This window comes from Muscardinus avellanarius (assembly GCF_963383645.1).
Source record: "Muscardinus avellanarius genome assembly, chromosome: 10".
Taxonomy (NCBI): Eukaryota; Metazoa; Chordata; class Mammalia; order Rodentia; family Gliridae; genus Muscardinus; species Muscardinus avellanarius.
In genome coordinates, this window is record NC_137796.1 from 69,429,916 (window position 1) to 69,445,166 (window position 15,251).

A 15,251-nucleotide genomic window follows, 5' to 3' on the forward strand; every position below is an offset into this window, starting at 1 on the left:
GAGTGGCTTGGGGTCCTCCTTGGTTTTCGCACGGGGTGCCGATCTCAACACCATCACAGGAATAGTGGGTGGGGTGGGCAGAAATGAACCGCGGTAGGGAGGTACCGAGTGAGCAGAGAGCCAATCACTGTCTACTGTTTATTAAGCACCTACTGGGGGGGGGCAGGCCCTAGGTGGCCACCGCCAGCCTCACAACAACCCTGTGGGGTGGGAGTTTTGACCAAGCAGGGCATGCCTGGCTGGAGCTACTCGGCGCTGTGGACACGCTGGTGCTGGATGAGCTTGGTGCTCTGGTGGAAGCAGCGGCCGCAGTCCTGGCAGGCAAAGGGCTTCTCCCGCCGGTGGGTGCGAAGGTGCTGTGTGAGCGTGGGCCGCTGGCGGAAGGCTTTGCCACACTCGGGGCACGCGTAGGGCCGCTCGCCTGTGTGGATGCGGCGGTGCTGGGTGAGGTTGGCGTGCTGCCGGAAGCTCTGGCCGCACTCGGGGCAGGCGAAGGGCCGCTCGCCCGTGTGGATGCGCTGGTGCTCGGTGAGCCGCGAGACTTGCGTGAAGCCCAGGCCGCACTCGCCGCAGTGGTAGGGCTTCTCGCCGGTGTGTGTCCGCTGGTGGCGCGTGAGCTTCAGCCGCTGGCTGAAGCGCTGGCCGCACTCTGGGCACGCGAAGGGCTTCTCGCCCGTGTGCACGCGCAGGTGCTGCGTGAGCGTGGGCCGCTGCCGGAAGGTCTTGCCGCACTCGGCGCAGGCGAAGGGCCGCTCGCCGGTGTGGATGCGGCGGTGCTGCGTGAGGTTGGAGCGCTGCCGGAAGCTCTGGCCGCAGTCGGCGCAGGCGAAGGGGCGCTCGCCGCTGTGCACGCGGCGGTGCTGCAGCAGCACCGAGCGGCGGCCGAAGCGCTCGCCGCACTCCACGCAGCCGAAGGACTTGTCGCCCGTGTGCACCGCCTGGTGCTCCAGCAGCACGGCGCGCCGCGCGAAGCTCTCGCGGCACTCGCTGCACGGGAAGGGCCCGGGCGGCTCGGGCGCGCCGGCGGGGGCGGGGGCGGGGGGCGCGGAGCCGGGGCCCGGGGGGTCGCCGTGGATGCGCTGGTGCTGCAGCAGGTTGGAGCGCTGCCGGAAGCTCTGGCCGCACTCGGCGCAGCGGAAGGGCTGCTCGCCCGTGTGCACGCGCCGGTGCTCCTCCAGGCGGGCGCTGCGCACGAAGCCCTGGCCGCAGTCGCAGCACACGAAAGGCCGCTCCTCCGTGTGGGTGAGCTGGTGGCGCAGCAGGTGCGAGCTGCGGCTGAAGCTGCGGCCGCACTCGCCGCACACGAACGGCCGCTCCCCGGTGTGGATCTTCTGGTGGCGCAGCAGGTTGCTGCGCTGGCTGAACACCTTGCCGCACACGTCGCACCTGCCGCCCCGGACCGACCCGCTCCCGGTGCTGGGGCGGCCCCGGCCCCGGCTCCGGCCCCGGGGGGCGCGCCAGCGCGCAGCCGCCAGCGTAGGTCCCATGCCCTGGCGTAGGTCCTCGGCGGTGGCGTCCTGCTCACTTGCTGGGTCGCTGGGGAGCACAAGCGCGTGCGAGAAGCCACCTTCGCAGGAGGGCGGTTGCATCCGGCTGGAGAGGCTGGCCATGCCCAGATCCCAGGGGACGTGGAGGTGGGGGCTTACAGTACCCGGCTCCGTGGAGACGCCGTCCACCTGGAGCGCAAACCCTGCACAAGACAACCTGCTCATTCAGGACTGCCCTCTGTGCCTGGACCCACTTCAGCCCTGGGCACACAGCGTGAACGAGAGACCTAAAACTGATCCATGAGAAAGATGGTGACAGGGGGTGGTGTGGGGTGGGGGGCGCAGGGATTCTATGTGTGTGGCCTTCCGTCGTCTGACTTGACACACACACACAAAATTACCTCTTTCTGGAAGGGCTCCAGGGTAACCGTGGGGGCAGGCAGCCCTTGCACTATCTGGGATGGAGAGAATCGTGTGGGTGTGAGGAAGGCTGCAGGTGGAGCCCATAGGAAGGGATGGGAGCAGGGGCCAAGCTGGGGTGTGGATGTGCCCGATTTCCGTTGCCTGTGGCACATCAAGGAATTCCTTCAGGATTTGGGGAAACATGAGCATGGGTGATGGGGCATACAGGGCACACAGAGCCTGGGCCTCCGTGGATCAACAGGGGTCTGTCTATGGAGAGGAGGAGGTTCCAGCCTGGATGTGAGCAGGCCACTGCTAAAGGCTGGGCAGAGTAGGAGGTATCAGCAAAGGCAACTGAGAAGTAGGGGCCGGAGAGGGAGGAAGCCTTGATTAAAAGTCAGACAGGCATGGCGGCCCACACCTATAATTTCAATACTTGAGAAGCTGAGACTGGAGGGTCGAAAGGCCTCAGCAACTTTGCAACAACCTCTGCAACTCAGTGAGACCCGGTTTAAAAATATTTTAAAAATAGGCTGGGAATGGTGGCACAGGCTTGTAATCAACATTTGGGAGGCTGAGACAGGAGGATCGCGGTCCAAGGACAGCCTCAGCTACTCAGTGAGGCCCTTTGGAACTCAGTGAGACCCTGTTTTAAAAAAAATAGACTAAAAAATAGGATGGGGGTATACCTCGGAGGTAGAATGCCCCTGGGTTCCATCTCCAGTACCGGGCAAAAAAAAAAAAAAAAAGGGTTGGGGGTGTAGCTTGGAGGTAGTGCCCTTGGGTTCAATCCCTGATACTGCAAAAAAAAAAAAAAAAAAAAAAAAAAAAAGGTTAAAAATAAAACAAAACAGGACTGGGTGTGTAGTTAGAGGTATAATATTTTGGAGTTCAATCCCTGTACCAAAAAATGAAAAAAAGGAAATAAGGAAAACCACATTAGAATAGCAAATGAGAAACTAAAAAACTATCCAGAGGGCTAATTTACTTGCTAAGTAAAGAGCTTTTGATACATCAGCAAGAACCACCAATGACCTAACAGAGACTTGGTCAAAGGCTGTGAACAAAAGAGGAAACTTAAGTCTCTAAAATACATTGTTTCGCTGGGCATGGTGGCCCACACCCAACAATTGTAATCCCAGTACTTGAGAGGCTGAGACAGGAGGATCACACAGGTTCAAAGCCAGCCTCAGCTACTTAATGAGGCTCTCAGCAACTTAGTGAGACCCTGTTTCCAATTAAATATAAAATAGGTCTGGGAGTATAGCCTGGAGGTAGAAAGCCCCTGGGTTCCATCCCAGTACCACAAAAACAAAAACACTGTTTCTCCTTAGAAATAAAAAAGAAAGTACAGAGCTGGCTGATCTCATCCGCCATTCCCCACTTCAGATGCAGGGACTCAAGCATCAAGTGTTCATTTGCATTGTTGGTGAGCACAAATGGGAAGCCACTGTGGCAAAACCAAAAAAGCCAAATACCAACAACAAAAAATGAAACAGCAAATGTCTCATACTTTGGACCCAGTAATTCTATTTTTTTTTTTTGGGTATTGGAGATTGAGCTAAATCTCCAGCCTTTTAATTATTTTTGTTTTGAAACAGGAGCTTGCTAGGTTATTGAGGCCATCCTGGAACCTGTGATCCTCTTGTCTCAGTCTCCCAAGTACTGGGATTACAGGCATGCACCACCATACTTGGCTCCAGTAATTCTATTTGTAGGCATTTCTCCAACAGTTGTGTTTCTTCCTCTATGCTAAATGTACAAGATTTTTTAGTGAGTCAATGACAAGCAGTCCAAAAGAATGTCAGTGGGAATTTGGATGGACAAACAATGGTGTATCCACACTGAGCAGCAGTGGCGCTGTGTGTACTGTACAAAGACCTGTGGCGCCCCCTGCTGTTGGGTGAAATGGGAAATTCCATCCAGTTTATTTTTTCCTTTGTGGTACTGGGAATTGAAACTAGGGGCATTCTACCTCCAAGCTAAACCCCCAGTCTTTTTTTTACTTTTTTTAAAGTTTCGAAACAGAGTCTTGCTAGGTTGGTGGGAGTTTCACGACTTTCTAAGGCTGTCTTTGAATCTGTGATCCTCCTGTCTTAGCCTCCCAAGCACTGGGATTACAGGTATGTACCACTCACTATGTTGGGCTCCTTTTTATTTTTGGCTGGTCTTGAAAAGTTACCCAGGCTGTACTCAGGGATGTGGCTCACAGGCAGAATGTCCCTGGGTTCAATCCCTAGTACCAAGGAGGGGGGAGACAGAGAAGCAGCTATAAGCAAGAGGAAGTGGTCAGCCATGAAGCCCATGTGGCACGGGGCATGCCTGTCTAGACCAACTAAAGCAGCATGTGCTGCTGCTGCGTGGTGGTGGACTTCTGTAATACCAGCTACTAGGGAGGCTGAGGCAGGAGGATCACAAATTCTAGGACAGCTTGAGCGATACAGCAAGTCTCCCATCTCCAAATAAAACAAAACAAAAACATCAGATAAGGACTTGTAGGTGAAGTAGCATCTACCCAAATTTGCTCTTTCCTGAAATTATAGTAAAAATACAGTAAATGTCGGGTGTGGTGGTGCACGCTTGTAATCCCCGCGCTTGGGAGGCTGAGAGAGGAGGATCACTCAAGTTCGAAGCCAGCCTCAGCTGGTTTAAGAGACCCTGTTTCCAAATAAAATATAAAAGAGTTCTGGGAGTATAGCCCGGAGGGAGAAGGCCCCTGGGTTCCATCCCCAATACCACCAAAAAACAAACAAACAAACAACCCCAAAAACCAAAAAAAGAAACACACACAAAAACAAAACAGTAAAGTTCTCCCTCCTCCACCCCTAATTTTGCAGCAGCATTGGGGATTGTATCCAAGGGTGTTCTATCACTGAGCTACATCCCAAGTCTTTATTAATTAATTAATTATTATTATTTCTTTTTTAGTACTGGGTATTGAACTCAGAGACATTCTACCTCCAAGCTACACTCTCAAGTCTTTTTTTTGGGGGGGGATCTGGAGATGGAACCCAGGGGCATTCGACCTTCAAGCTATACCCCCTGTCCTATTTTTTATTTTGAAACAGGTTTTCACTAAGTTGCGGAGGGTCTCACTAAGTAGCTGAGGCTGTCTGCAAACTGCGATCCTTTGGTCTCAGCCTCCCGAATGCTGGGATTACAAGTGTGTGCCACGATGCCTGGCTCCCAGTCTTATTTTTTATTCTTTATTTTGAAACAGGGTTTTTAAGTTGAAGAGGGCCTCACCTAGTAGCTGAGGTTGGCTGTGAACCTACAGTTATCTTGTCTCAGTCTCCAAGTACTGGAATTATAAGTGTGCAACCATGGCTGACTCCTTTTTTATTTATTTATTTATTTATTTTTGCAGTACTGGGGATGAAACCCAGAGGTATTACACCTTCAAGCTACACCCCCAGCTCTATATATATATATTTTTTTTGGTACTGGGGATACACTCCCAGACCTATTTTATATTTTATTTGGAAACAGGGTCTCTTTAAACCAGCAAAGCTGGCTTCGAACCTGCACCATCCTCCTATCTCTGCCTCCCAAGTGTGGGGATTACAAGCGTGTGCCACCATGCCCAGCTATTTTTTATTCTTTATTTTGAAACAAGGTCTCAATGAGTTGCAAAGGGCTTCACTAAGTAGTAGCTAAAGTTATCCTTTGAACCACAACCCTCCCATTTCAACCTTCCAGATATTGGTATTATAAGCATGAGCCACTAACCTGCTCTTTTTAAATATTTATTTATTTATGTATTTATGTATTTATGTATTTATTTGGTGGTAGTGGGGGTAGAACTCAGGGGCTTTCTACCTCAAGGCTATACTCCCAGACCTATCTATTTTATATTTTATTTGGAAACCGGGTCTCACTAAGTTTCTGAGAGCCTCACTCAGTAGCTGAGGCTGGCTTTGAACCTGTGCGATCCTGTCTCAGCCTCCTAAGCATGGGGATTACAAGTGTGCAACACCACACCCGGCTTCTTTTTATATTTTTAAAATTTAATTTTTTTTTTTTGTGGTACTGGGGATTGAACACAGGGCCATTCTACCTCTGAGCTACACCCCCAGCCAGCCCTATTTTTTTTTTTTTTTTGGTGGTACTGGGGATGGAACCCAGGGGCATTTTAGCTCCGAGCTATACCCCCAGCCCCTCCCTCCCTCCCTCCCTCCCTCCCTCCCTCCCTTCCTTCCTTCCTTCTTTCCTTCCTTCTTTCTTTCCTTATGTGTAAGGTACTGGGGGTGGAACCCAGGGGCTTTCTACCCTTGGGCTACACTCCCAGCCCTATTTTCTATTTTATTTGGAAACAGGGTCTCACTAAGTTGCTGAGAGCCTCACTTAAGTAGCTGAGGCTGGCTTCAAACCTGTGTGATCCTCCTGACTCAGCCTCTCAAGTATTGAAATTACAAGCATGCGCCACCATGCCCGGCCTTTATTCATTCATTCATTCTTTCTTTCTTTCTTTCTTTCTTTCTTTCTTTCTTTCTTTCTTTCTTTCTTTCTTTCTTTTTTTTGGCACGGGTCTGGGGATGGAACCCAGAGGCATTTGACCTCCGAGCTATATCCCCTGCCCTATTTTTTATTCATTATTTTGAAACAGGGTCTCACTGAGTTGCAAAGGGCCTCACTATGTAGCTGAGGCTGTCTGCAAACTGCAATCCTCCTGTCTCAGCCTCCCAAATGCAGGGATTACAAGTGTCTGCCACCATGCCTGGCTTTTTATTTTTTATTCTTTATTTTGAAACAGCATCTCACTAAGTTGTGGAGGGTCTAACTAAGTACCTGAGGCTGATCTTGAACCTGTGCTCCTCCCGTCTCAGCCTCTCAAGTACTGAGATTACAGGTGCAAGCCACCACATCTGGCTTCAAATTAAAAAATTTTGAGAAAGGCTCAGGCTGGCTTCAAACTTGCTATCCTCTTGCCTTAGCCTTCTGAATCACTGGGATTTCTGAATCACTGGGATTTCAAGTATGCACCACCATGCCAGTCTGTTTAGCTTTTGAAAAACATTTTCATAGCTGGGTGCGGTGGTGCACGCCCGTAATCCCTGTACTTGGGAGCTGAGGCAGGAGGATCGCAGGTTTGAAGACAGCCTCAGCAAGTAGTGAGACGCTCAGAAATCTAGAGAGACCATGTTTTAAAATGAGCAATAATACTGGGCTGGGGTTATAGCTCAAAGGTAGAATGCCCTGAGTTTAATTCTCAGTACCACAAACAAAACAAAACAAAACCCTTTTTCCTGGTAAAGACTGCTTTATTGGTGGCAGTTAGTACAAGCCAATACATAGTGATCCCTAAAGAAGAGCTCAGTTACTTGTCACATCACTAGTCCATAGAGAGCCGTAATGAAATGGAATCGAATGATTCCTGGGACGAGTGACGTCAGTCCTGCTTCTTGGGACATTAAGTCGTAGCCAATCGATACACAGCACGTGCTATTTCACCAACTGTGAGGAACCTGGCAGTAGCTCTAACCAGGTGGGTGCCTATGTGGGATGGCAGCCGATCTACCCTTCCTTAGATGCAATGGAATTGTATTATCCTGAAACAGATTTTGTTTCTCTGGAACTTTATTTTCAAAAAGCCTACATGAAGCTAGGTATGGTGGTGCATACCTGTAATCCCAGTACTTAGGCAGAGACAGGAGTATCACAGGATCACAAAACTAGCCTCAGGAATTTAGCAAGGCTCTCAGCAACTTAGCAAGATCCTGTTTCCAAATAATAAAATAAGACTGGGAGTTTATCTCAGAAGTAGAATACCCCTGGGTATTTAAACCCCAGCATCACAAAAAACAAAAAACAAAAACCTACCACCCTCCACCCCCCGCATGAGCTGGGCGTGGTGGCGCACGCTTGTAATCCCAATACTTGGGAGGCTGAGACAGAAGGATTACGCAGGTTCGAAGCCAGCCTCACCTACTTAGTGAGGCTCTCAGCAATTTAGGGAGATCCTATTTCAAAATAAAGAATAAAAGCCGGGCATGGTGGCTCACACTTGTAATTTCAATACTTGGGAGGCTGAGACAGGAGGATTGTGCAGGTTCGAAGTCAGCCTCAGCTACTTAGTGAGGCTCTCAGCAATTTAGTGAGACCCTGCTTCCAAATAAAATAAAAAATAGGTCTGGGAGTATAGCCCGGAGGTAGAAAGCCCCTGAGTTCCATGCCCAGCACCATACACACACACACACACGCACGGATAAAAAAATAGGGCTGGAGGTGTAGTTTGGAGGTAGAATGCCCCTGGGTTCCATCCCCAGCATAACACACACACACACACACACACACACACACACACCAGAAAAAGCGCTCTTCATGAAGCAGAGCTGGTGGTCTCTGAACAATTTGATGACCAGCCAGCATATTCTACATCTTGGCTCAGCTACTTCCCATCAGCTGTGACAACTGAGTGCCAAGTAACATTTTTTTTTTTTTTTTTTTGCGGTACTTAGGATGGAACTCAGGGGCGTTCTACCTCCGAGCGATACCCTAGTTTTTATTCTTTATTTTGAAACAGGGTCTCACTGAGTTGCAAAGTACCATACTTAAGTAGCTGAGGCTGTCAGCAAATCGTGATAACTCCTGTCTTAGCCTCTCGAATACTGGGATTACTAGTGTATGCTACCACGCCCGGCCCAAGCCCTATTTTTTCTTGTTTGTTTGTTTGTTTATTTATTTATTCATTTTTTGTTTGTTTGTTTTTTTGTTTTGGTGGTACTGGGGGTGGAACCCAGAGGCTTTCTACCTCCGGGCTATACTCCCCGACCCATTTTATATTTTATTTGGAAACAGGGTCTCACTAAGTTGCTGAGAGCCTCACTAAGTAGCTGAGGCTGGCTTCAAACCTATGCGATCCTCCTGTCTCAGCCTCCCAAGCGCGGGGATTACAAGCGTGTGCCACCACGCCCAGCTTTTCTTGTTTATTTTGAAACAGGGTCTTAACTAAGTTGTGGAGAGCCTAAGTAGCTGAGGCTGGGCACAAACCTGTGATCCTGCTGTTTCAACCTCCAAGTACTGGAATTATTAGCATGTGCCACCATGCCTGGCTGTGAGGCTGGTTCTGAACCTGCAATTCTCCTGTCTCAGCCTCTCAGGTACTGTGATTATAGGCGTGTACTACATGCCAGCTAGCTGTTTTTACAGGCATAAAGTTAACAAAGATCAAGAGAGAAGTAAATAAATAAAAATCTTTGACATTTTATGATCTGGAAAAAAGATAGGTAAATGGTAGCTATGCAGCAGATTGGAGAAATTAATTATTAAGCTAGCAGTAAGGGAATGCGAGAATCTGAAAACAAAACCAAACCAAACCTGTTTTACTCCAAAGAAGGTTGTAAAAGTTCAGGAGTTGGAGAAGCCAGGAACCTCTGGCGGTGCAGGTGGAGGGAGCCCAAACCAGGCTGCTGGGCTGCTACTGTCTGCATAGAATTGTGAGCCAACAGTGTGCACTCCAGTGGCTCTGTTTTTTACTGGGGGTAGAACCCAGAGGCTTTCTACCTCCGGGCAATACTCCCAGACCTGTTTTATATTTTATTTGGAAACGGTCTCACTAAGTTGCTGAGAGCCTCATTAAGTAGCTGAGGCTGGCTTCCAACCTGTGTGATCCTTCTGTCTCAGCCTCCCAAGCACTGGGATTACAAGCATGTGCCACCACGCCCGGCTATTTCCTTTTTTTTTTTTTTGGTGGTGGTATGGGGATTGAACCTATGGGTATTCTGCTTCTGAGCTACACTCTCAGCCCTTTTTATTTTTTTATTTTATTTTATTTTTTGAGGTACTGAGGATAGAATCCAGGGGCATTCTACCTCCAAGCTACACTCCAAGCCCTATTTTTTATTTTTGAAACAGGATCTCACTGAGTTGCAAAGGTACTCACTAAGTAGCTGAGTCTGGCTGTGAAACACAATCCTCCTGTCTGAGCCTCCTGAATGCTGGGATGATAAGTGTGTGGCACCACTCCTGGCTCAGTCCTTTTATTTAATTTTATTTATTTATTTTGTGGGTCTGGGGATGGAACCCAGGGGCATTTGACCTCCGAGATATACCCCCTGCCCTATTTTTTATTCTTTATTTTGAAACCGGGTCTCATTGAGTTGCAGAGAGCCTCACTAAGTAGCTGAGGCTGTCCGTGAACCGCGATCCTCTGGTCTCAGCCTCCCAAATGCCGGGATTAATAAGTGTGTGCCACCACACCCCCTTAGCCCTTTTATTTTGAAACAGGGTATCACTGAGTTGCTAAGGGCCTTGATATGTTGTGTTGCTGGGGCTAGCCTAGAACCTGCAATTCTCCTGTCTCATCCTCCTGAGTACTGAGATTACAGGTGAGCACCACGACACCTGGCTGATTGCTGGATTTCTTCTCCCATCTGGGCAAAGGGCTGTGTTGAGCTGCCAGCCAGATGTGTGTCCCCTGGATTATACTTTAGCAAACATTTGGGAGGAAAAGAGACAATGGAAGTTAAAAAAAAAAAAAAAACCAAAGCGCCGGGCTTGGTGGCGCATGCTTGTCACCCCAGCATTTGGGAGGCTGAGACAGGAGGATTGTGGTTTGTGGACAGCCTCAGCTTCTTAGTGAGGCCCTTTGCAATTCAGTGAAACCCCGTTTCAAAATAAAGAATAACAAATAGGGCAGGGGTGTAGCTTGGAGGTTGAATGCCCCTGGGTTCCATCCCCAGACCCGCAATAAACAAACAAAGAAACAAAAACAAAAAAACAACCAAGGGCAACTTCCCATAACTGAGAGAGTTTCAAATTGAGAAAGCTCAGTTGGGCGTGGGGGTGCATGCCTGTGATCCCAGTACTCTGGAGACCCTGTTTCAAAATAAAGAATAGAAAATTGAGCTGGGGTGGAAAAAATAGATCAGGGGTGGAATGTCCCTGGGTTCAATCCCCAGCAACACAGAAAAAAAAAAAAAAAAAAAAAAGAATTTTACCTCCCATATGAGAACTTACAGGAAGCTCTATAGCAGGTAGTAAACCAAGAAAAAGGAGACCTTGGTGACTGGGCAGGATCCTGCTCTGTCCTTGTCAGATTTGTGTATTGTGTCAGGGCCTCACCTGCTGTGTCAACTAACCTGCTCTCCTTGCTAGACTCCCCTGACCTCATAATATTTGACCAGCCCAGAGCCTGGTGGCCACTCAGGATGCCATCACTGAGAGAGAATGTGGGTGTGGGGGACACAGGCTCTTCACAATTTTTTTTTTTTTTTTTTTTTTTTGCGGGTCTGGGGATGGAATCCAGGAGCATTTGACCTCCGAACTACACCCCCTGCCCTATTTTTTTAATTCTTTAATTTTTTTGGCAGTACTGGGGATGGAACCCAGGGGCCTTCTACCTCCAGGATATAGTCCCAGACCTATTTTATATTTTTTATATGGAAATGGTCTTTTTTTTTTTTTTTTGGTGGTACTGGGGTTCCTGGAAACCCTTCTACCTCCAGGCTATACTCCCAGACCTATTTTACACTTTTTTATTTGGAAACAGGGTCTCTTAAGCCAGCGCGGCTGACTTCGAACCTGCGCGATCCTTCTGTCTCGGCCTCCCAAGTGTGGGGATTACAAGTGTGCACCACCATGCCCGGCTTTATTCTTTATTTTGAAACAGGGTTTCACTAAGTTATGGAGGGCCTCACTAAGTAGCTAATGCTGTCTGTGAACCGCGATTCTCTGGTCTCAGCCTCCCGAATGCTGGGATTACAAGTGTGTGACACTATGCCCGGCTAGAATTTTTTTTGGTACTGGGGATGGAACCCAGTGGCATTCTACCTCCAAGCTACACCTCCAGCCTTATTTATTTATTTATTTTGCGGGTTTGGGGATGGAACCCAGGGGCATTTGACCTCCAAGATACACCACATGCCCTATTTTTTTTTTTTTTTTTTTTTTTTTTTTTAGCCAGGTCTCACTGAGTTGTAGAGGGCCCCACCAAGTAGCTGAGGCTGTCTGCAAACTGCGATCTTCCGGTCTCAGCCTCCTGAATGCTGGGATTACAAGTGTGCGCCACCACGCCCGGCCTCGGCCTTTATTGTTTATTTTTTTAAAACAGGGTTTCACTGAGTTGCAAAGGACCTCACTAAGTAGCTGAGGCTACCCTTGAACTGTGATCCTCATGTCTCAGCCTCCCAAATGCTGGGATTACAAGCATGCACCACCATGCCCTGTACTTTCAGGAGGTTTTTATAATAAAGTAGCAGAAGTCAGAGGAGCCATGGGGTCAATGGCAGGCTTGTTCTTTTTTTTTTCCTTTTTGGTACTACGGATTGAACCCAAGGGCATTCTACTTCAGAGCTACACCCCCAGCCTTATTTCATTATTTTTGTTCTGAAACAGGGTCTCACTAGGTTGCTGAGTCTTGCTCCATTGCTGAGGCTATCCTTGAACCTGTGATTCTCCTGTCTCAGCCTCCCAATTTATAGGATTATAGGTATGTACTACCATGCCTCACAAGCTTGCTATTTTGAGGGCAGAGGATGCTAGAGCAGGTTGAACACTGCAAAGGACCATCTAGATAATAGGGGAAGGGGATGCTGGAGAGGGCTTAGAGAAGGGTTGATGGATGTGGTGTACCATGAGGAGGCCCCAGCCCAACCATGGCTCATCTCACTTACCTGGGGAGAAGATGCTCCCAGCTTCATCATGCCACAGGGCCCCGGGGTGCTCCTTCCATAAGGGCCCCTCAGGCCCAGCCTCACTGTGGGGAGAGGCCTGGTCCAGTGCTGTTCCATAGCCCTGAAACCACAGTGGTCATTGCTCATTTGAACCCAGTTGGCTTCTAGGATGGACCTGACACCCACCCTCTGAGACTCCTGGGGCAGGGAGTGGGTCACGTCCTGTGCAGGGCTCACCTGGGCCTCCTTAGGTAGGAGGGTGGGTGCAGCCTTCTGGGTGGCAGGTAAAGCTCCAGACTCCAGGAACTCTAGGGAGAAAGAGTGGGGTCAGGTCACCTGAGGGAGTTCCCACCCTGCTGCCCTTCTCAGTGATGAGACAGGTTGTCAGAACCCAGGACAGGGGAGACCTGAACATGGGCTCGGGGTTGCAGAGGGTGGGGTGAAGCAGGGCCCCGGAAGGCCAGTGGTAGAGCTATAGCGGGACAACATGGGTCCCAGTCTGTGTCTCTGTACTGTGTGAACCCTGGGGCAGGACGGCCATGTGTGTGTATGTGTGTGACAGAGAACTGTACAAGGTACAGAATGGTAGAATGTGGGCAGCCAGCTAGGCACCCTTCAGGAAAGGTGAATGGGGGGCACACCCTTAAACTGTGGGGTCTTCCTGAGCATCATCCGCCTATGCCCATCTGGCTCCCTGGACACCAGTGGCTATCCCTCCGTGGACCTCACTGGGGCGTGAACTCCACAGGTCTCCCGCATGGGAAAACCTCAACAGCCTGCTCCATTCTGGGGGGAGCTGTGGAAATGGGGCTGTGGCAGTCAGGCCTGGCTCGTAAGGGGCAGTGGGAGTGCTGGCTGGACTGGAGGGGAAATCTGATTGGGAGGCAATTAGGGACCAGGGGAAGATGGAACCATTCCTTTTAGCCAGGGCCTTCAGACTGCCCAGGCCAGGCTCCCCGGGTCCACCCAGCCAGGCTTCTGCGGGCCTCACCTGGATCTTCGGTACCCTCTGGCTCCTCTTTCACTTGAAGGCCCAGTGGCAGTTCCTGCGTAGTCCCAGGGGGCGTCTCAGACCCAGGATGTGGAGGTTGAGGCTTGGTCTGAGGGATAGACTGGAAGCTGGGAGAATCCATTTTCTCTGAGAGGACCGCCTGGCCCTGCACCTGGACTGTGACCTGGGGAGAGGCCCCCACCAAGCAGAGTATGGGGCTGGGTACAACTTGGGGCTCATGGGCACCCCACTCCACTGCAAGACCCTCAGAGGCCTACTTGGTCAATATTTGACTATTTATATCTCCCCTGAGGCTTCAAGCAGGGAGCGAAAGACGTCTTCCCGTTACTGACAACCATGGCTGCCTGGTACCCTCCCTCTCTCCTTTTACGCTGTAGCCCATGTATCCACAGGACTCCAGGCAATGCAGGATTGGGCTGCTGAGAACCCTCCTGATTTTGAGCTGCCTCACACAGGGTCTCTGTTGTAGGCAGCCATTTCTGTAGCAGCAGAGGTGGTGGGGTGCATCTAGCTAAGCACAGCAGCCCCTGGGGTGAGGCAGAGCTAGACAGACAATCCTGAACCTCCACTCAGGGCCACAGACTCACCCATCTCCGAGGCCCGCCCAGCTCCCAGCGAAGCCTGTCGACCAAGGTGGCGGCTTCTTCCGGGCTGCCTGGCCGCAGTTCCTGCACATGGGCCTGGATCTCAGGGGGCAGAGCACCCAGGAACTGCTCCAGCACTAGCAATTCAAGCATCTGCTCCTTGGAGCGCACCTCTGGCCGTAGCCACTGGTGACACAGCTCTCGGAGCTGCGCCAGGGCCTCTTGTGGACCCATTGCCTCCTCATAACGGAAGCACCGGAATCGTAGGCGTGCAGCCTCGGGGCCTGGGTCCCACAGGGTGGCTTCTCCCTCTTCCTCAGAGTCCTCCAGCTTCACCATGACAGGCTCCTCATCTTCTGGGGGTGTGTGGCCTGGGAAGCCCAGCAGAGTGGGTCTCATCAGGAGAAAAAGGTCAGGTCTTAGAGGCTAGTGTCTGTCCCTAGGGAAGAAATAGGATGAGCCTAGTGCAATACGGGCAGACAATGGAAGCGAGTGCTTATTGAGTGCCTACTGTATGCTGTGTCATCTGCCCCACTTGGAACACAGATAAGGACACCGAGGTACCTATAGGCAAGTCACACCTGGGGCCCTGTAGGGCTGGAAGCCTCAGCTGATCCCTTACTGTCTTGGCCTCTCTCTTTGGGCCTGTGGTAGCCCACTGTCCAAACACAGCGAGCTTCTTAAGGCCTAGAACCCCCCCCCCCCACCAACCTGCCATTCTTCTACATAAGCAACCCACCCCTAGCCTGCAAGTCTCCCTGTACCTGGTGGATGACCAGCTGCTATGCCACTTCCCACCTGAGCACCAGCACCACTGCTGCCTGCTCTCCCTGACCCGATGCCGGCCCCTCACAGCTCTGTATTCTTCTACCCATTTTCTCTTAGATTTGGCCCATCAGGATCCCACCATCCTTTCCCTTTCAGTCTTGTCCCGGGGGGGATAGCCTTGCTGTACGTGGACCCTACCTGAGCCCTTGCAAAGTTATTGCATGATGCAGCTCCCATGCAGCCTCCTTCCCCTATTCTGCCCCATACCCAGGGTCCAACTTATAGAAGCACACTCCATTTCAGCACCCTGATTTAGGTGGGGCTGGGAGGTGATAGGAGGAACTTCTGGGGGAGCCTTAAGGTCCCCCAAACCACTGGACCAGAA

General features: G+C 50.5%; 1 protein-coding gene across 1 annotated transcript; it reads right to left on the reverse strand.

Annotated features, from left to right (window-relative positions):
* Window positions 1-245: 245 nt before the first annotated feature.
* MZF1 (myeloid zinc finger 1) lies at window positions 246-14,497 on the reverse strand (the record flags this gene model as incomplete). Its single annotated transcript, XM_080703803.1, has 6 exons — window positions 246-1,010; window positions 1,070-1,437; window positions 12,503-12,623; window positions 12,740-12,810; window positions 13,494-13,677; window positions 14,102-14,497. 6 exons carry the CDS (start codon window positions 14,495-14,497, stop codon window positions 246-248), a joined length of 1,905 nt encoding a protein of 634 aa, XP_080559929.1.
* Window positions 14,498-15,251: the final 754 nt, after the last annotated feature.